This window comes from Ranitomeya variabilis, chromosome 2 (assembly GCF_051348905.1).
Source record: "Ranitomeya variabilis isolate aRanVar5 chromosome 2, aRanVar5.hap1, whole genome shotgun sequence".
Classification (NCBI taxonomy): domain Eukaryota; kingdom Metazoa; phylum Chordata; class Amphibia; order Anura; family Dendrobatidae; genus Ranitomeya; species Ranitomeya variabilis.
Genome location: NC_135233.1, coordinates 408,298,258 through 408,319,031, shown reverse-complemented (window position 1 = coordinate 408,319,031; position 20,774 = coordinate 408,298,258). Strand labels below are relative to the sequence as shown.

The 20,774-nt window shown below is 43.0% G+C and overlaps 1 protein-coding gene across 3 annotated transcripts in view; it reads left to right on the top strand.

Annotated features, from left to right (window-relative positions):
• DIAPH2 (diaphanous related formin 2) overlaps positions 1-20,774 on the top strand; it is a 1,729,654-nt gene that overhangs the window by 866,626 nt on the left and 842,254 nt on the right. For all 3 annotated transcript variants that reach the window (XM_077286525.1, XM_077286526.1, XM_077286527.1), the window contains exon 22: positions 10,803-11,042. In XM_077286525.1, the coding sequence (XP_077142640.1) occupies positions 10,803-11,042 (240 nt within the window). The remainder of the gene's footprint in view (positions 1-10,802; positions 11,043-20,774) is intronic.

Below are 20,774 nucleotides of genomic sequence, written 5' to 3'. Positions count from 1 at the left end.
CTGGCTCTCACAGACCTGTAACTTCTTCTTTAAGAGTCTCCTCTTTCCTCCACTCATTACCTGTAGTAATGGCACCTGTTTAAACTTGTTATCAGTATAAAAAGACACCTGTGCACACCCTCAAACAGTCTGACTCCAAACTCCACTATGGTGAAGACCAAAGAGCTGTCAAAGGACACCAGAAACAAAATTGTAGCCCTGCACCAGGCTGGGAAGACTGAATCTGCAATAGCCAACCAGCTTGGAGTGAAGAAATCAACAGTGGGAGCAATAATTAGAAAATGGAAGACATTCAAGACCACTGATAATCTCCCTCGATCTGGGGCTCCACGCAAAATCCCACCCCGTGGGGTCAGAATGATCACAAGAACGGTGAGCAAAAATCACAGAACCACGCGGGGGGACCTAGTGAATGAACTGCAGAGAGCTGGGACCAATGTAAGAAGGCCTACCATAAGTAACACACTACGCCACCATGGACTCAGATCCTGCAGTGCCAGACGTGTCCCACTGCTTAAGCCAGTACATGTCAGGACCCGTCTGAAGTTTGCTAGAGAGCATTTGGATGATCCAGAGGAGTTTTGGGAGAATGTCCTATGGTCTGATGAAATCAAACTGGAACTGTTTGGTAGAAACACAACTTGTCGTGTTTGGAGGAAAAAGAATACTGAGTTGCATCCATCAAACACCATACCTACTGTAAAGCATGGTGGTGGAAACATCATGCTTTGGGGCTGTTTCTCTGCAAAGGGGCCAGGACGACTGATCCGGGTACATGAAAGAATGAATGGGGCCATGTATCGTGAGATTTTGAGTGCAAACCTCCTTCCATCAGCAAGGGCATTGAAGATGAAACGTGGCTGGGTCTTTCAACATGACAATGATCCAAAGCACACCGCCAGGGCAACGAAGGAGTGGCTTCGTAAGAAGCATTTCAAGGTCCGGGAGTGGCCTAGCCAGTCTCCAGATCTCAACCCTATAGAAAACCTTTGGAGGGAGTTGAAAGTCCGTGTTGCCAAGCGAAAAGCCAAAAACATCACTGCTCTAGAGGAGATCTGCATGGAGGAATGGGCCAACATACCAACAACAGTGTGTGGCAACCTTGTGAAGACTTACAGAAAACGTTTGACCTCTGTCATTGCCAACAAAGGATATATTACAAAGTATTGAGATTAAATTTTGTTTCTGACCAAATACTTATTTTCCACCATAATATGCAAATAAAATGATAAAAAAACAGACAATGTGATTTTCTGGATTTTTTTTTCTCAGTTTGTCTCCCATAGTTGAGGTCTACCTATGATGTAAATTACAGACGCCTCTCATCTTTTTAAGTGGTGGAACTTGCACTATTGCTGACTGACTAAATACTTTTTTGCCCCACTGTATATATATATATATATATATATATATATATATATATATATATATATATATAGTCAGTGAGACACACACATATATATATATATACACATATATATATATATATATATATATATATATATATATATATATGTATATATATTTATATTTCATACAGCGCTATATAGCAGAAGAGCCGGTAATTCAATTGTCGGCTTTTGCTATCTCCTTCTCAAACCCGACATGATATGAGGCATGGTCACATACAGTAAACCATTTAATATCCCTTTTTCTTTTGCATATTCCTCACTAATAATGTTAGTAGAGTGTGTGTGCAAAATTTAGGGGCTCTAGCTATTAAAATAAAAAGTTAAATCACGGAAAAAAATGGCGTGGGCTCAATTTTCTCCGCCAGAGTGGGATATTGTTGCTTTTTTATTTTTGTTCTTTTACAGAACGAGGGTCTTCAAGTGGATTGAGTGTATAATAAAGATTTTACAACCCCATGTGTGTATTTATTTCAATAAAATACTTTATTCTTAATGTGTGTATTACTAACCCTTTAATATTATTGGATTAATAATGAATAGGCGTCTTATTGACACTTCTCCATTATTAACCAGGCTTAATGTCACCTTACAATAGCAAGGTGACATTAACCCCTTATTACCCCATATCCCACCGCTACTCGGGAGTGGGAAGAGAGAGGCTAAGCGCCGGAATAGGGTGGGTGGGGTGACTGGGGGAAGATGTTTTTAGCCAGGGGAGGGGGCAATAACCATGGTCCCTCTCTAGGCTATTAACCCCTTAAGCCCCGAGGGTGGTTTGCACGTTAATAACCGGGCCAATTTTTACAATTCTGACCACTGTCCCTTTATGAGGCTATAACTCTGGAACGCTTTGACGGATCTTGGCGATTCTGACATTGTTTTCTCGTGACATATTGTACTTCATGTTAGTGGTAAAATTTATTCGATATAACTTGCGTTTATTTGTGAAAAAAATGGAAATTTGGCAAAAATTTGGAAAATTTCGCAATTTTCCAACTTTGAATTTTTATGCCCTTAAATCACAGACATATGTCACGCAAAATACTTAATAAGTAACATTTCCCACATGTCTACTTTACATCAGTACAATTTTGGAACCAAAATTTTTTTTTGTGACGGAGTTATAAGGGTTAAAAGTTGACCAGCAATTTCTCATTTTTACAACACCATTTTTTTTAGGGACCACATCTCATTTGAAGTCATTTTGAGGGGTCTATATGATAGAAAATACCCAAGTGTGACACCATTCTAAAAACTGCACCCCTCAAGGTGCTCAAAACCACATTCAAGAAGTTTATTAACCCTTCAGGTGTTTCACAGGAATTTTTGGAATGTTTAAATAAAAATGAACATTTAACTTTTTTTCACACAAAATTTATTTCAGCTCCAATTTGTTTTATTTTACCAAGAGTAACAGGAGAAAATGGACCCCCAAAGTTGTTGTACAATTTGTCCTGAGTACGCTGATACCCCATATGTGGGGGTAAACCACTGTTTGGGCGCATGGCAGAGCTCGGAAGGAAAGGAGCGCCATTTGACTTTTCAATGCAAAATTGACTGGAATTGAGATGGGACGCCATGTTGCGTTTGGAGAGCCCCTGATGTGCCTAAACACTGAAACCCCCTACAAGTGACACCATTTTGGAAAGTAGACCCCCTAAGGAACTTATCTTGATGTGTGGTGAGCACTTTGACCCACCAAGTGCTTCACAGAAGTTTATAATGCAGAGCCGTAAAAAAAAAAAAATCTTATTTTTTCACAAAAATGATCTTTTCGCCCCCAATTTTTTATTTTCCCAAGGGTAAGAGAAGAAATTGGACCCCAAAAAATGTTGTGCAATTTGTCCTGAGTACGCTGATACTCTATATGTGGGTGTAAACCATTGTTTGGGAGCATGGCAGAGCTTGGAAGGGAAGGAGCGCCATTTGACTTTTCAATGCAAAATTGACTGGAATTGAGATGGGACGCCATGTTGCGTTTGGAGAGCCCCTGATGTGCCTAAACATTGAAACCCCCTACAAGTGACACCATTTTGGAGAGTAGACCCCCTAAGGAACTTATCTAGATGTGTGGTGAGCACTTTGACCCACCAAGTGCTTCACAGAAGTTTATAATGCAGAGCCGTAAAAATAAAAAATCATATTTTTTCACAAAAATTATCTTTTCGCCCCCAATTTTTTATTTTCCCAAGGGTAAGAGAAGAAATTGGACCCCAAAAAATGTTGTGCAATTTGTCCTGAGTACGCTGATACCCCATATGTGGGTGTAAACCATTGTTTGGGCGCATGGCAGAGCTTGGAAGGGAAGGAGCGCCATTTGACTTTTCAATGCAAAATTGACTGGAATTGAGATGGGACGCCATGTTGCGTTTGGAGAGCCCCTGATGTGCCTAAACATTGAAACCCCCTACAAGTGACACCATTTTGGAAAGTAGACCCCCTAAGGAACTTATCTAGATGTGTGGTGAGCACTTTGACCCACCAAGTGCTTCACAGAAGTTTATAATGCAGAGCCGTAAAAATAAAAAATCATATTTATTCACAAAAATGATCTTTTCGCCCCCAATTTTTTTATTTTCCCAAGGGCAAGAGAAGAAATTGGACCCCAAAAAATGTTGTGCAATTTGTCCTGAGTACGCTGATACCCCATATGTGGGTGTAAACCATTGTTTGGGCGCATGGCAGAGCTTGGAAGGGAAGGAGCGCCATTTGACTTTTCAATGCAAAATTGACTGGAATTGAGATGGGACGCCATGTTGCGTTTGGAGAGCCCCTGATGTGCCTAAACATTGAAACCCCCCACAAGTGACACCATTTTGGAAAGTAGACCCCCTAAGGAACTTATCTAGATGTATTTTGAGAGCTTTGAACCCCCAAGTGTTTCACTGCAGATTATAACGCAGAGCCGTGAAAATAATTTTTTTTTTCACAAAAATGATTTTTTAGCCCCCAGTTTTGTATTTTCACAAGAGTAACAGGATAAATTAGACCCCAAAAGTTGTTGTCCAATTTGTCCTGAGTACGCTGATACCCGATATGTGGGGGGGAACCACTGTTTGGGTGCATGACAGAGCTCGGAAGGGAAGGAGCGCCATTTGGAATGCAGCCTTAAATGAATTGGTCTGCAGGCGTCACGTTGCATTTGCAGAGCCCCTGATGTACCCAAACAGTACAAACCCCCCACAAGTGACCCCATATTGGAAACTAGACCTCCCAAGGAACTTATCTAGATGTGTTGTGAGAACTTTGAACCCCCAAGTGTTTCACTACAGTTTATAACGCAGAGCCGTGAAAATAAAACATCTCTTTTTTCCCACAAAAATGATTTTTAGCCCCCCAAATTTTTATTTTCCTAAGGATAACAAGAGAACTTGGACCCCAGAAGTTGTTGTTCCATTTGTCCCGAGTACGCTGATAACACATATGTTGGGGTAAACCCCTTTTTGGGCGCACGGGAGAGCTCGGAAGGGAAGGAGCACTGTTTTACTTTTTCAACGCAGAATTGGCTGGAATTGAGATTGGACGCCATGTCGCGTTTGGAGAGCCCCTGATGTGCCTGGACAGTGGAAACTCCCCAATTCTACCTGAAACCCTAACCCAAACACACCCCTAACCCTAATCCCAACAGTAACCCTAACCACACCCCTAGCCCTGACACACCCATAATTCTAATCCCAACCCTAATCCAAACCGTAAATGTAATCCAAACCCTAACCCTAACTTTAGCCCCAACCCTAACTTTAGCCCCAACCCTAACCCTAACTTTACCTCCAACCCTAGCCCTAACCCTACCCCTAACCCTAAACGTGACTGAAATACGTGGCACTGAAATATGTGGCACTGAAATACGTGGCACTGAAATACGTGGCACTGAAATACGTGGCACTAAAATACGTGGCACTAAAATGTGTGGCACTGAAATACGTGATACGTGGCACTGAAATACGTGGCACTGAAATACGTGGCACTGAAATACGTGGCACTTAAATACGTGGCACTGAAATACGTGATACGTGGCACTTAAATACGTGGCACTGAAATACGTGATACGTGGCACTGAAATACGTGGCACTGAAATACGTGGCACTGAAATACGTGGCACTGAAATACGTGGCACTGAAATATGTGGCACTGAAATACGTGGCACTAAAATATGTGGCACTGAAATACGTGATATGTGGCACTGAAATACGTGATACGTGGCACTTAAATACGTGGCACTGAAACACGTGGCACTGAAATACGTGGCACTGAAATACGTGGCACTGAAATATGTGGCACTGAAATACGTGGCACTGAAGTATGTGGCACTTAAATACGTGGCACTATGACTGTCAGAAAATGTTCATTAAACGGTTAGGGGTGAGGCTAGGGTTAGGGTTTGGATCCCTTTATCACCTTGATGGTGGTGGGTGGCTTTTCAGTGTGTTTTCTGTTTTTTTTCGATAAAAACGCATGCGTTTTTAACGCAAACGCATGTGCTTAAAAACGCAAGAAAATACTGCAGGTTGTATTTCTGAAAATGAACGCATGCAGAAAAAAATGCATGCGTTTGAAAACGCGACCAAACGCGTACAAAAAACGCATGCGTTTTCAATGTTAAATATAGGGAAAAAACGCATGCGTTTTTTTGTGCAAAAAACGCTGCAGACAAAAACGCAAGTGTGAAACCAGCGACGCTTTTTATAGCAAAAAAGTTTTTGCGTCTCCATATTTTGAGACCTATAATTTTTCCACATTTTGCTCCACAGAGTCATGTGAGGTCTTGTTTTTTGCGGGACGAGTTGACGTTTTTATTGGTAACATTTTCGGACACGTGACCGTTTTTGATCACTTTTTATTCCGATTTTTGTGAGGCAGAATGACCAAAAACCTACTATTCATTAATTTCTTTTGGGGGAGGCGTTTATACCGTTCTGCGTTTGGTAAAATTGATAAAGCAGTTTTATTCTTCGGGTCAGTACGATTACAGCGATATCTCATTTATATCATTTTTTTATGTTTTGGCGCTTTTATACGATAAAAACTATTTTATAGAAAAAATAATTATTTTTTTACTTTTTTGCTGATGATGCTGTATGGCGGCTTGTTTTTTGCGGGACAAGATGACGTTTTCAGCGGTACCATGTTTATTTTTATCTGTCTTTTTGATCGCGTGTTATTCCACTTTTTGTTCGGCGGTATGGTAATAAAGCGTTGTTTTTTGCCTCGTTTTTTTTTTTTTTTCTTACGGTGTTTACTGAAGGGGTTAACTAGTGGGGCAGTTTTATAGGTTGGGTCGTTACGGACGCGTCGATACTAAATATGTGTACTTTTATTGTTTTGTTTTTTTTATTTAGATAAAGAAATGTATTTATGGGAATAATATATATATTTTTTTTATTATTTATTTAGGAATTATTTATTTTTTTTTTTTTTTTTACACGTGGAAAATTTTTTTTTTTACTTTTTCACTTTGTCCCAGGGGGGGACATCACAGATCGATGATCTGATAGTGTGCACAGCACTCTGTCAGATCACCGATCTCACTGACAGGGCTGCAGGCTTACCAGCGTCTGCTCTGAGCAGACACTCGGTAAGCCACCTCCTTCCCTGCAGGACCCGGATGCCGCGGCCATCTTGGATCCGGGACCTGCAGCCAGGAAGGAGGTAGGAGACCCTCGCAGCAATGCGATCACATCGCGTTGCTCCGGGGGTCTCAGGGAAGCCCGCAGGGAGCCCCCTCCCTGCGCGATGCTTCCCTATACCGCACATAGTGCCGGATGTCAGCTGCGATAGGCAGCTGACACCCGGCCGCGATCGGCCGCGCTCCCCCCGTGAGCGCGGCCGATTGCGTATGACGTACTATCCCGTCACCGGGAATTAAGTCCCAGGTCACCTTGACGGGATAGTACGTCATACGGGATTAAGGGGTTAATATCTGTCCTCGGTCACTGGCTTTCCCACTCTGGCAGAGAAAATTGCGCGGGAGCCCACGCCAATTTTTTCCGTGATTTAACCCTTTATTTTAACAGCTAGAGCCACCAAACTTTGCACACAGACTCTACTAACATTACTAGTGAGGAATATGTAAAAAAAATAAGGGATATGAAATGGTTTACTGTATGTAATCATGTCTCATATCCTGTCGGGTTTGGGAAGGAGATAGCAAAATCCGGCAATTGAATTGCCGGCTTCTCTGCTATCTATATCTGTATTATATATATATATATATATATATATATATATATATATATATATATATATATATATATATATATATGTATATGTGTCTCACTGACATATATATCTCCCAATTCTATGTGTCGACATATATTTTTTATCTATTCTATTCTATCCTGTCAGTGTGATGTTACTGTACACCGCACTGAATTACCGGCTTTTCTATAGAACACCGGTTCGTATTTCTCGCAAGTCACACTGATGGTCCATGTGTAATCCGTATTTTTCTCACACCATAGACTTTCATTGGCAGATTTTTGGAGGAATACGCTGACAAACGCAGCATGCTGCGATTTTCTACACCCGTAAAATACGGCCGAGAAATATACGGCAGATAGGAGCTGCCCCATAGAAAATCATTGTACCGTGTGCAATGCGTAGTTTTTGCGCCTCTCATACGTCCGTATTTCTCTCTAGTGTGACTCCGGCCTTACATGGATACATTGTATGTGTAGGTGGAATAACAGAAAGAAGCAAGATGGAAGTTCTTTATTCCCAGCCAAGGACACGTCATTGTGGAGTCACCTCTGAGGCCGCTGCTGTAACCTTGGCTTTTCAGAAGACTAATGATCCGGGACCATTCTGTGGCTCTTCACATTGTGACCCATGTTTGGTGAAGAAGATGCCAGCGGCCCGGCCATCCATCTTGGGTCTGTCTTTACTGTCCAGCTGCCCCAATTTCCACTCTGCAATGTCCTGTCCCCAAAGCTTTCTCCATTAAGCTCATGTGAGAGAATGAAGGCTATGGAAAGAGAAGTGGTGCCGCCACCATGGAGCACAGAGTGTTTCAGGAGAGGTCTGTGCTGATCTTGTGTCCACTCATTATGATAGTGAGGAGTGGGCGGCCTGTGACAGAGGCAGGAGTGAAGGCCAGGAGAAGGGTACAGATGAAAGCTGGATAGTGGGACCCACAAGGGCACAGCACAGAGCAGGAACTGATTTCATGTGAATCAACTTTGTGTCAAACGTTAGTTAATTTGCTGAACATGGAAATTAAAAAAAAAGTTCAATCAATTTGGCAAAAAAATGGCCACCGACTTTTACATTTTGCAGAAGAATTAATCAGTGAGAGAAGGCACACTTGATATTGGGAGTGGCCGCACAGGCTTCCCCATAATGCCTTGCAGCGATCACACCACATGTTATAATGCAGCCAATCTGGAGGGACTATTACAGTGTGTGTAAAAGCCAGGCAGGGAATGCAGCAGCCATATTAACCCCTTAACGACTGCCGATACGCCTTTTAACGGTGCTGTGGAAAAAGTATATAGCGCCCCCCCAGAGTTGGATTTTCTCCAGGGTCTTGGCTGCCGCAGAGCACATGATTCGGGTACCCCGGTTTTGTGATCGCCGCTATTAACCGTATAATGGTGACCGCAAAAAAAAAAGTCTGATGTGCCATTTAATTTCTTTCTCCTCTAATGTGATCGTACATGAGAGGAGAGAGAAATAGGCTCCCTGATCCCCCCCGATACCTCCTGGTGCTCCTCGGCCCTCGTGCTTCACCCCCCCCATGGGCACCGCCATCCTATCCCTGGCAGAAAATGGCGGGCACACATTTTCTCTTTTTACACTTGTGAAAATAAAAAAAAGTGGTTCTGAAGTAAAAGGTTTGTAAAAAAAAGTAAAATGTTTATTTTTTCCTTCCACATTGTTTCAGTTCCTGTGAAGCACGTAAAGGGTTAATAAACGTTTTGAATGTGGTTTTGCGCACCTTGAGGGGTGTAGTTTTTAGAATGGTGTCACTTTTTTTTTTTTTTCTGTCATATAGGCCCCTCAAAGTCGCTTTAAATGTGAGATGGTCCCTAAAAGAAATGGTTTTGTAAATTTTGTTTTGCAAATGAAAAACAGCTGCTCAACTTTTAAGGGTATGTGCACACGTATTCTTGGTTACTGCGGATTTTTCCGCAGCAGATTTGATAAATCTGCAGGGCAAAAACGCGGCGTTTTTGCTGCAGATTTATCGCGGATTTACCGCGGTTTTTCTGCGGTTTTCACTGCGGTTTTACAACTGTGGCTTTCTATAGGGGCAGCTGTAAAACCGCTGCGGAATCCGCAGAAAGAAGTGACATGCTGCGGAATGTAAACCGCTGCGGAATGTAAACCACTGCGTTTCCGCGCGGTTTTTTCCGCAGCATGTGCACAGCGTTTTTGGTTTCCCATAGGTTTACATTGAACTGTAAAATCATGGGAAACTGCTGCGGACCCGCAGCTGCGGAAACGCTGCGGATCCGCAGCAAAATCCGCATCGTGTGCACATACCCTAACCCTTATAACTTCGTAAGAAAAAAAAAATTGTTTCCAAAATTGTGCTGATGTAAAGTAGACATGTGGGAAATGTTACTTATTAAGTATTTTGTGTGATATATCTCTCTGATTTAAGGGCATAAAAATTCAAGGTTTGAAAATTGCTACATTTTAAAAATGTTCGCCATATTTCCATTTTTTTCATAAATAAACGCAAGTAATATCGACAAATTTTACCACTAATATGAAGTACAATATGTTATGAGAAAACATTCTCAGAATCACCGGGATCCGTTAAAGCATTCAGAGTTATAACCTCATAATGTGCCAGTGGTCAGAATTGTAAAAATTGGCCCAGTCACTAAGCTGCAAATTGGCTCCGTCACTAAGGGGTTAAGGTAATTCAGGATAAAACAACAATACCAAAGCTCAGGTCTCAGCCATAGAGATAGGCATTGATCAGTGATGTGGTGGAACTGTCCGGCAGTGTGTCAATCACACTTTGTATATTCATTCTTCCTGCACTCCAAAGCAGCAGCAAGGCAACACAATATTTCTCAAAGGAAAAAAGAATGTTAACTCAGTGTGTTAGAGAGGGAGTGTGCTTGTATTGAGTTTTTCCATTTCTTGTTCCATCAATTTTGGGAGAATAACTGTGTTAACAAATGCAAAAGAAAATGATGTGAGATGCAGACATGTAACTGCGCCTGTCCGCCTCGGAGTGTGTGTGCTGTAGACTGCTGCTCTCCAACTGTCTATGACCACATGTAGCACTTGTGTGTTTGAGGAAATAATTGTGCTGGTCCTGTGGGTGCAATGACCTGACCAGACGGAGTGCTGACAGTGTGCGTGAAGACACGTCAGGGGCCACACTGCGACCGAAGGGCCCGTAATACATTCATTGTGTGTCTCTGATTACAGATGAGCACAGTGAAGATGCTCCGGCCGCGTCTGAATGGGATTCTCTTTAAATTGACCTTTGATGAACACATAAGCAACATCAAGCCCGATATCATCGCGGTGACGCTGGCCTGCGAGGAGCTGAGGAAGAGCGAGAACTTCAAGAAAATGATAGAACTGGTGTTACTGGTGGGAAATTATATGAACTCTGGCTCCAGAAACGCAAAGTCCCTCGGCTTCAACATCAGCTTCCTCTGCAAGGTAAGAGATGGTACAAGTCATGGGATTACTATGGGTGGTGGTGAAGTAGATGAGCGCTGCGGACTGTGGGCGCAGGAGGGGACAGCGTCAGCTGGGTGTCTACAGCAGAGGTGTCAAACTGCATTCCTCGAGGGCCGCCAACAGGTCATGTTTTCAGGATTTCCTTAGCATTCCACAAGGTGCTGGATCATTCTGTGCAGGTGATTAAATTATCACCTGTGCAATACAAGGAAATCCTGAAAACATGACCTGTTGGCGGCCCTCGAGGAATGCAGTTTGACACCTCTGGTCTACAGCATAGTGCAGCTAATGAATATGCATCAAGGCTTATCGTTATTATTGTTTGTTATGAATTATTTTATTATGCATTATTTTTACTTATTATTATTATTTGTAGTATTCTTTTTGGCACCATTCTTTTACCAGTAAACATTTGGCAATAGTAAAAGTCTGGTGCCTCTGCCATTGTACTTTAGCCCCGGTCCTAGCAGCATCGGCCATTTCCACAGTAATCAGGTTTATTCCGGCCTCAGTATAAGACGTGTTGTGTCGCTTCTGGTGACTGTTCAGACTGGGCTGTTCTGTGTGTAGATCCTAGGACTTCAACTGTCAGATGATGGCCTGTGCACGCCTGGCCATTGTGTCTCCCCTGTATGGAGTCGAGCTGCTGTGACGTCTCCCAGGGAGAAAACAACCGACGTGAGGGAGTCCTGTTCTCCTGTCTGATTGTAGCACATATTCAGAAGATGGGGGTCATCACCAGGCTGTAAGGCGGGCAGCGTGCACCCCACGTATCAGTGCGACCAGCATCCTACACAGGCCCCATCGGGGTGCAGGTTTAATGCTACACAGCCCCTCCATGAATTAGTAGGTTTGTGAGCGGCTGCTTCCATCAGTATTTTGCTTCTGTGCTGCCCGTGCCTTTATCATGGGGTCCGCTGAATGCTGTGGTGCGTTGGTGATCTGACCTGGTGTTGTTGAGACTGGTTTATTTTCTGTGATGTTTTTTTCACATATTCAGAAGGAACAGCATGGAGAGTGTTATAAAGTAGTACTTAACAGTGTAGCTGTGGATTCAGATCTGAGATGAGATTAAGCACTATAGCGAAGCATCATGGAGAACATTATTCAGCAAGTACTGAGCAGTGTAGTTCTGAATCCAGCACTACAGTAAAGTAAGACACTGACTAAATAGCAGCAGCATGGTGGCATTACACAGCAGTACTGAATAGTGTGGCTGTGAATCCAGCTCTGGAATGTGATAAAACACCTACTGTAAAGCAGCAGTAGCAGCATAAAGGTGCAAACCCCAAAATTGTCCTGTGCTTTATTATGTTTTAATTCTGCGCTGATGCCCTGGATATAATGGAGATGACTGGGGTGACCTCGCTGGTTGCAGAGCCCCAGGCCAGCAGTAGTTCAGCTCTGTCTGATCTTCCGCCATGACTCGTGAGCGCTCCTGCTGGAGTCACTTAGTACTGCGTTGTCATTGCTCTTCATCCTGGACCCTTCTATACATTGCTGTCCCATCATGTAGGAACAGTGCGCTCGCTGACGGCCGCTCCACTCTCCTGCCGGTTAAACATTCACCGCCGCTGTGATTTCTCCCAGGTAAGTTTACTTTTCTTGGGTCTGATGACAGCTCCTTGATCTCGGATGGAAATTTGCTTCCTGACATCTCAATTGTTAAAGGCGCCGATCATCTGAGATAATTCCAAACAAAAAGTGGAAGGAGAACAGAAGGGACAAGATCCTGCTGCCGTAATTATGACTGACACTGCAAAATGAAAAGCAGGAGTGAAAATGAAAAGCAAAATCCTTGGGAAAACTGTGGCGGCAGAGTCTGTTTATGTCACATACCGTAAATCGGACGGAGTTTGTCACTTTCTCTTGGATTAGGGGGGATTAACGTGTGCATTGTAAATACAGGCTCGAAGATTGGTTTCCTGCTCCGGAGCCGCCCGTGCTCCCGTCCTCGGCTGATTCAAGCACGGATTACCCTGGTTTAGCCGTGTCTGCTACATTAAGCACGCTGCGGTCAGTGGTCGGCACAGGCTGACGGAGACGTGCATCTCCTGTAAAGTGAGCGGCGCCGGCCTCAGCCTGAATATTGCAGCCAGCTTCGTGTCTAACACATGAGGTCGCTCTCAGTCAATCTGCAGAACACTGGAAATTCATTTATGGTGTTAAATCAAAATCCATCGAAATCTCCCAGTAAGAGGCTACTAATCTTGTGCTTCTGGATCATGAGATATTAATGTAATGAATGGGACCGGCAGGGGGCAGGGTAGACAGCACTGTAAAAACGAGCTCCCTGGGGGTGGGGATTGGTGGATATGGGTGTGGCTACCACTACAGCACGAACCGCCCACGCTCATCCCAATATCCCTCATTAAGATGTCGGTAACACTGAGTTAGTCCGGCTCTTGCCTTTCCTGAGATCAGCCGCGCCTCTCGCTGTCATCCTCTCATCACATGAAGTAACCACGGAGGAGCAGCCCCAGCGTCTGCCAAACTTCAGGTGAAATCACAGCAATCTGCTGAGGAATCTCATCACGTAGGTTTAGAGGAAGGAGATTAGGACACACAGTCATCTGCGGGATACGGATCCTCGCTGACACATTAGGATATAATCAGAAACATTGGTATCAATGATCAGAACCAGAGTATTGTCCGGATCCAGGACTCCCCGGCTCTCGCCTCCGTCACTGGCAGACACCTCACTGTCCATGATCTGCGGTGATGATAGAAGCGGCTCTGCAGAGATTTACTCTAAAATCAGGAATCCTCTGTGTGCAGCCCCCTGGGGACTGTGGGTAAGGAAGCCCCCAATAAGGGGAAGTGCGGAGAGAACAGTCCCACCTGGACCGGGGGCCTGAGAATGGAAATGCCCCTCTGCCAAGGCCTTCCAGAGATACAAATGACGGGAGACGTGGTACAGAAGCTTCATTCATTTCGAGGAACTTCGAGTTCCCTGGGCCTCCAGTACATTAGAATAAAAATACCAATGTTTCACGCCCCCCATAGGGGCCCCTGAGAGAAGGGTACCCGAATCCTGGGCGGTCTCATCCCTACTGTGGTGGCCTCCAGAGCTTTACTAACACATTCATCTGCGCTTCTTCCATACAAGATTTCTGACAGTTTCTCCATTTTAAGCATCAAACATATTTTGAATGTTACAGAATTTTCATGTAATTTCTCTGATTATCAGATACAATGCTGAAGACATGGCGTTCCTGTTATGCAAGTGGATCTATCTATCTATCTATCTATCTATCTATCTATCTATCTATCTATCTATCTATCCATCCATCCATCCCATATCTATCTATTTATTATCTATCTATCTATCTATCTATCTATCTATCTATCTATCTATCTATCTATCATCTATCTATCTATTATATATTATCTATCTGTCTATTATCTATCTATTATCTATCATCTATCTATTATCTTGTATCTATCTATTATCTATCTATCATCTATCTATCTTTCTATCTATCTATCTATCTATATCATCTGTCTATTATCTATCTATTATCTATCTGCCTATTATCTGTCTGTCTATTATCTATCTATTATCTATTTATCAATCATCTATCTATCTATTATCTATCTATCTATCTATCTATCTATCTATCTATCTATCTATCTATCTATCTATCTATCTATCTATCTATCTATCTAACACATTCATCTGCGCTTCTTCCATACAAGATTTCTGACAGTTTCTCCATTTCAAGCATCAAACATATTTTGAATGTTACAGAATTTTCATGTAATTTCTCTGATTATCAGATACATTGCTGAAGACATGGCGTTCCTGTTATGCAAGTGGATCTATCTATCTATCTATCTATCTATTATCTATCTATTATCTTTTATCTATCTACCTACCTATTATCTATCTATTATCTATCATCTATCTATTATCTATCTATTATCTATCTATTATCTATCTATATATTATCTATCTATCTATCTAGCCATCCATCCCATATCTATCTATTTATTATCTATTATCTATCTATTATCTATCTATCTATCATCTATCTATCTATTGTATATTATCTATCTATCTATTATCTATCTATCTGTTATCTATTATCTATCTATTATCTATCATCTATCTATTATCTTGTATCTATCTATCTATCATATATCTATCTTTCTATCTATCTATTATCTATCTATCTGTATCATCTATCTATCTATATCATCTATCTATTATCTATATATTATATATCTATCTGCCTATTATCTATCTGTCTGCCAATTATCTATCTATTATCTAACTATCTATCATCTATCTGTCTATTATCTATCTATTATCTGTCTATTATCTATTTATCGATCATCTATCTATCTATTATCTATCTATCTTTTATCTATCTATTCTCTATCTATATCTATCTATTATCTATCTATCATCTATCTATATCTATGTATCTTTCTATCTATCTATTAAGTATCTATTATCTATCTATCATCTATCTATCTGTCTATTATCTATCTATCTATCTATCTATCTATCTATCTATCTATCTATCTATCATCTATCGATCTGTCTATTATCTATTATCTATCTGTCTATTATCTATCTATCTATCTATCTATCTATCTATCTATCTATCTATCTATCTATCTTTTATCTATCTATTATCTAGCTATCTATTATCTATCATCTATCTCTATCTATCTATCTATCTATCTATCTATCTATCTATCTATCTATCTATCTATCTATCTATCTGTATTAGGCACAGCATCTGCCTCCTTGTCTCACTGTGTCCACTCATTTCTCTGTTTCCATTCCCACAATGGAGCCCCCACAAGATGCATCCGAGCAGCGGGTATCCAGATAACCAGAAAAGCGAGAGAGAAATATCCACAATTAATAATGTAACAATGAGGCCAACGAGATCCCCGCTTGACATCTCCCAGAAGAAAGGACACACCCCAGAGACAATCCTTCCCCCTAACCCCAGACAAAAGCAGAAAACTCAACTTTCGGCCAGTTTCATGTTACAGAATGTGTCTCTAATAACAGAAAGTTCAGGTTCAGCTTAGATGTGTGGACCCCTGAGCAGGCGCTGTACCCCAGCTGTCTGACATAGATAGAAAAACACTTTCACAGGACCAGTAAAAAGTCTGAACATACCTGTTCATAAAATGGTTTTCCTTGTTCTTATTGAAATGTGCACATTGTAGATTCCGACCGATGGCAGCAAAACCAGGAAGGAGCCAATGTGGAGACAACTAAAAAACACGTGTGATACAGCCCAAAATATAGTATACCTCGGATTCCACCTGTTAAGGTACCGTCACACAGTGCAATTTTGATCGCTACGACGGCACGATCCGTGACGTCGCAGCGATCGTATGATTATCGCTCCAGCGTCGTAGACTGCGGTCACACGTTGCAATCACGGCGCTGGAGCGATGCCGAAGTCCCCGGGTAACCAGGGTAAACATCGGGTTACTAAGCGCAGGGCCGCGCTTAGTAACCCGATGTTTACCGTGGTTACCAGCGTAAAAGTAAAAAAAAACAAACCGTACATGCTCACCATCTGATGTCCGTCCGGTCCCTTGCCGTCCGCTTCCTGCTCTGACAGATCCGGCCATACAGTGAGAGCAGAGTGCAGCGGTGACGTCACTGCTGTGATCTGCTCTCACTTTCCGGCCGGCAGACAGTCAGAGCGGGAAGCGGACGGCAAGGGACCGGACGGACATCAGATGGTGAGCATGTACGGTTTGTTTTTTTTTACTTTTACGCTGGTAACCACGGTAAACATCGGGTTACTAAGCGCGGCCCTGCGCTTAGTTACCCGATGTTTACCCTGGTTACCAGCGAACGCATCGCTGGATCGCTGTCACACACAACGATCCAGCGATGTCAGCGGGTGATCAAGCGATGAAAGAAAGTTCCAAACGATCTGCTACGACGTACGATTCTCAGCAGGATCCCTGATCGCTGCTGCGTGTCAGACACTGCGATATCGTAACGATATCGCTAGAACGTCACGAATCGTACCGTCGTAGCGATCAAAATTGCACTGTGTGACGGTACCCTTACTCTGATGGTTTACACTCCCCGAGCTTATCTCTGCAGTTTTATCAGATAATGTTAGCCCCCCCCCCCCCCCGTCCATAATAAAGAATTATAGGGGGGGTCTCATGGACACATAGGCCCTGAATTGATGAATTTGATTTACCTCATGATGAAGGTTATGAGGTAATTTTGGTTAACTGATGTTAGCTTTGGTATTTTTGACCAAGAGCATTTATGATTGGTTCTTTCTGGCTGTTGTGCACCCAGAATATTGTTTACTGATTGGTGGGCTGCTCTGTGGCAGTGATGTTTATGGGCTATAAATAGCCCTGTAGGTACGGTTTTACCTCAGTCTGAGGTAACCTGAAGAAACCAAAGATCCCGCCCTCCCTTAATTTCTGTATTTTTCCTGTCGTGTTCATTTATTTTGTGGGGAAATCGCCCTTTCTGGGTGGATTGGTCATTTTACGGTGGTTAAAATTTATGGTGGTTAACCTAAAGAGTTAAGTTTAAAGTAAACGGTTGGATTTCAAGTAACTCAAAAATAAATGACACGGCCATTTCATTCCAAACGTTGTCTGAGTCTTTATTTATTGAATGAATGGGCCTTGTGTGGCCATGAACAGGGGAGGGATGGTGTGATGGTGGTGGTGGGGGAGGGGGTTGTGCTGGTGACACTGATGGTGATTTATTCTATTATATTTTCCTCATGAAAATTGCCTCAAAGAATGACTTCTGCTGCAGAGGATATGTTCATTAGAGTTTCTAGCCTCAGAAACTGACAGCATCTCTGATAACAGCTCATAAATGATGCACATACATCAAATAGTAGACACGTCTCAACATCAGCTGTCTAAAGTAGACCACGAGAAGCTGCCTGTATGGTTGTTTTGCCACAATGAAGCTGCTACTGAGAACTGCAAAACAAGAAGAAGCCACTACTGAGGATTGCAAACAAGAAGGCACCCCTACTCAGAACGGTAAACAAGAAGGCGCCACTACTGAGGACGACAAACAAGAAGGCACCCCTACTGAGGATTGCAAACAAGAAGGCGCCCCTACTGAGGATGGCAAACAAGAAGGCGCCGTTACTGAGGACGGCAAACAAGAAGGCGCCCCTACTGAGGATGGCAAACAAGAAGGTGCACCTACTGAGGATGGCAAACAAGAAGGCACCCCTACTGTGGACGACAAACAAGAAGGCGCCCCTACTGAGGACGACAAGCAAGAAGAAGCCGCTACTGAGGAAGGCAAACAAAAGAAGCCGCTACTGAGGATGGCAAACAAGAAGGCACCCCTACTAACGATGGCAAACAAAAAGGCTCCACTACTGAAGACTACAAACAAGAAGGCGCCCCTACTGAGGACGGCAAACAAGAAGAAGCCTCTACTGAGGACGGCAAACAAGAAGAAGCCTCTACTGAGGACGGCAAGCAAGAAAAAGCCTCTAATGAGGACGGCAAACAAGGAGAAGCCGCTACTGAGGACGACAAACAAGAAGGCGCCCCTACTGAGGACGGGAAGCAAGAAGAAGCCGCTACTGAGGATGACAAACAAGAAGAAGCCGCTACTGAGGATGGCCAGCAAGAAGGCGCCCCTACTGAGGACGGCAAACAAAAAGGCACCGCTACTGAGGACGACAAACAAGAAGGCGCCCCTACTGAGGACGGCAAGAAAGAAGAAAATGTGCAAAAAGAAAAGGCTATAAGAAGCCACAGCCAGCTCACCAATCCAAGCAGGTGCACGGAACATCATCTAGGACTGAGATGAACATACGTAACGATATAAGGAAAGCGTTCCAGCTCCATAAAATTCCAATGCTTTATTTCTCCATTAAAAATTGGTGTAATACAAAACAGTCCTTGCCTTGACGCAAAAGTCCTGGTACAGAGTACATGCGACGCGTTTCGATCGTACCCGAGCTTAGTCAATGCATGATTTTCTGGGATTTGCAGTGATTGTTATCTAGTGTTCATGGGCCAATCCAGTGATCGATACTAATCACATGATTTCTACCACAGGTCCTGAACACCTAAACTTCGCCGCAGCTGCGAAAATTACATACAAATGTGATTAAAATAAGTGACAAAACAATCAATACTTATAAATACATACGAAACAATCAATAATGCAACAATTAATACAAAGATAAATTTCAAAAGACTAAGAATAGAATAAATTCAACAATAATGATACATAATTTCATTTTTACGATTAAGGCCAAATGGATACCTGGTTCGCAAATTATATATCCAAAAAGCTTCTCTGGTTAGAAGCTGTCTTTTGATATCTCCCCCCCCCCGCTGTGACAGATTAGTTTGTTCTATGCCTTGAATTGTCATCATAGATGTATTACCTGAATGGCACATGTTAAAATGTTTGGCAGCAGCTGATATATTTTTACTTTGGATATTGGTGCTTCCTAGATCTCTCAAATGCTCTGTAAATCTGGTTTTCAGCTTTCTCGTAGTGCACCCTATATATGACAAATTGCATTCCCTACAATCAATTTTGTACACTACATTGTTTGAGTGACAATTTTTTGGTGCCAGTTTTCATGTCTTTATGAAACACGGAAAAGATGATGGCTGGTGTTTATGCATGTGGTGCCAACCGTAAAGCATGGAGGGAGGTGTGAAATTGAGGGGTCTGCACCTCCAGGAAATCTTTCAGGACTGCTGCAACCATTCAAGTGAGGACTGATGACAGGGGGTTGTAAAGCCGCCATCAGAAAAACAGAGATGCTATTGAGGCTTTGTGTAATGGAATAAGTCAGGCTTCGTATGTTTGAATCATTGAACTGCTCCATATTAAAATGTGATACACTGTGAATGGCGGTAATATACATGTGAACACTTTGTGTTCAGTTTCATGTGTGCACCCCGGCCGGTACTGTGTATGGCGGTAATATACGAGTGCACATGTGGTGAGTTTCATGTGTGCACCGGTCCCATACTGTGGTGCTACACTGTATGACGGTACTATACGAGTGCACAGTCTTCCTACATGTTATCTGTGCCTTGTGGGGAGATGTCTCTGCTGAGCTTTGACACTGGTGCCCTTGTGCCGCCTGTATACGGATCCGCACTGTCAGCGTCGTCACGCCTACGTGTCACCTTCTATTCTGCTCTGTCGGGTAACATCTTTGCTTCGGGGCCACAAATGGCAGAAAGTTTGTGATGACCTTCTTGACGAGCGGCTTTGTCAAAGTGAAGTGCACTACGGAGACTCCAGCAGTTCCCTTCATGTGCCCAAAAAGACAGCATCAACACTGGGAAGGGGAGGCTGCACAGAATGTAATGGGGTCATTAAATCCGACAGCTGGACCCCATGAAGCCACAGCCTGCACTCACTGACCCCTGAATCCTGGTGCCCCCAGCTCCTTGAATTATGGCTCTTAAAGGGTTCTGCCCTTTTTCATCTCACTATACTGCTGGTCTGTGGGGTAATGGATCATTTACTGATCACTCTGAGTCTGAGCTCTAGGACCACCAGTGGAACCATGTGAACGAAGCTCTGCAGCCCTGCGCTGAACGTAATGGTGGTGCCAGGGCCAGACACATCATTGGTGCAGCCGTACAGGGGCCCAGCAGGAGAGGGGTCATTACCACCTCCAGATCCGCAAGCAGCCCATTGCCGAGTGGTTTTCATCATCGGATGCTGTTCATCGCCAGGTG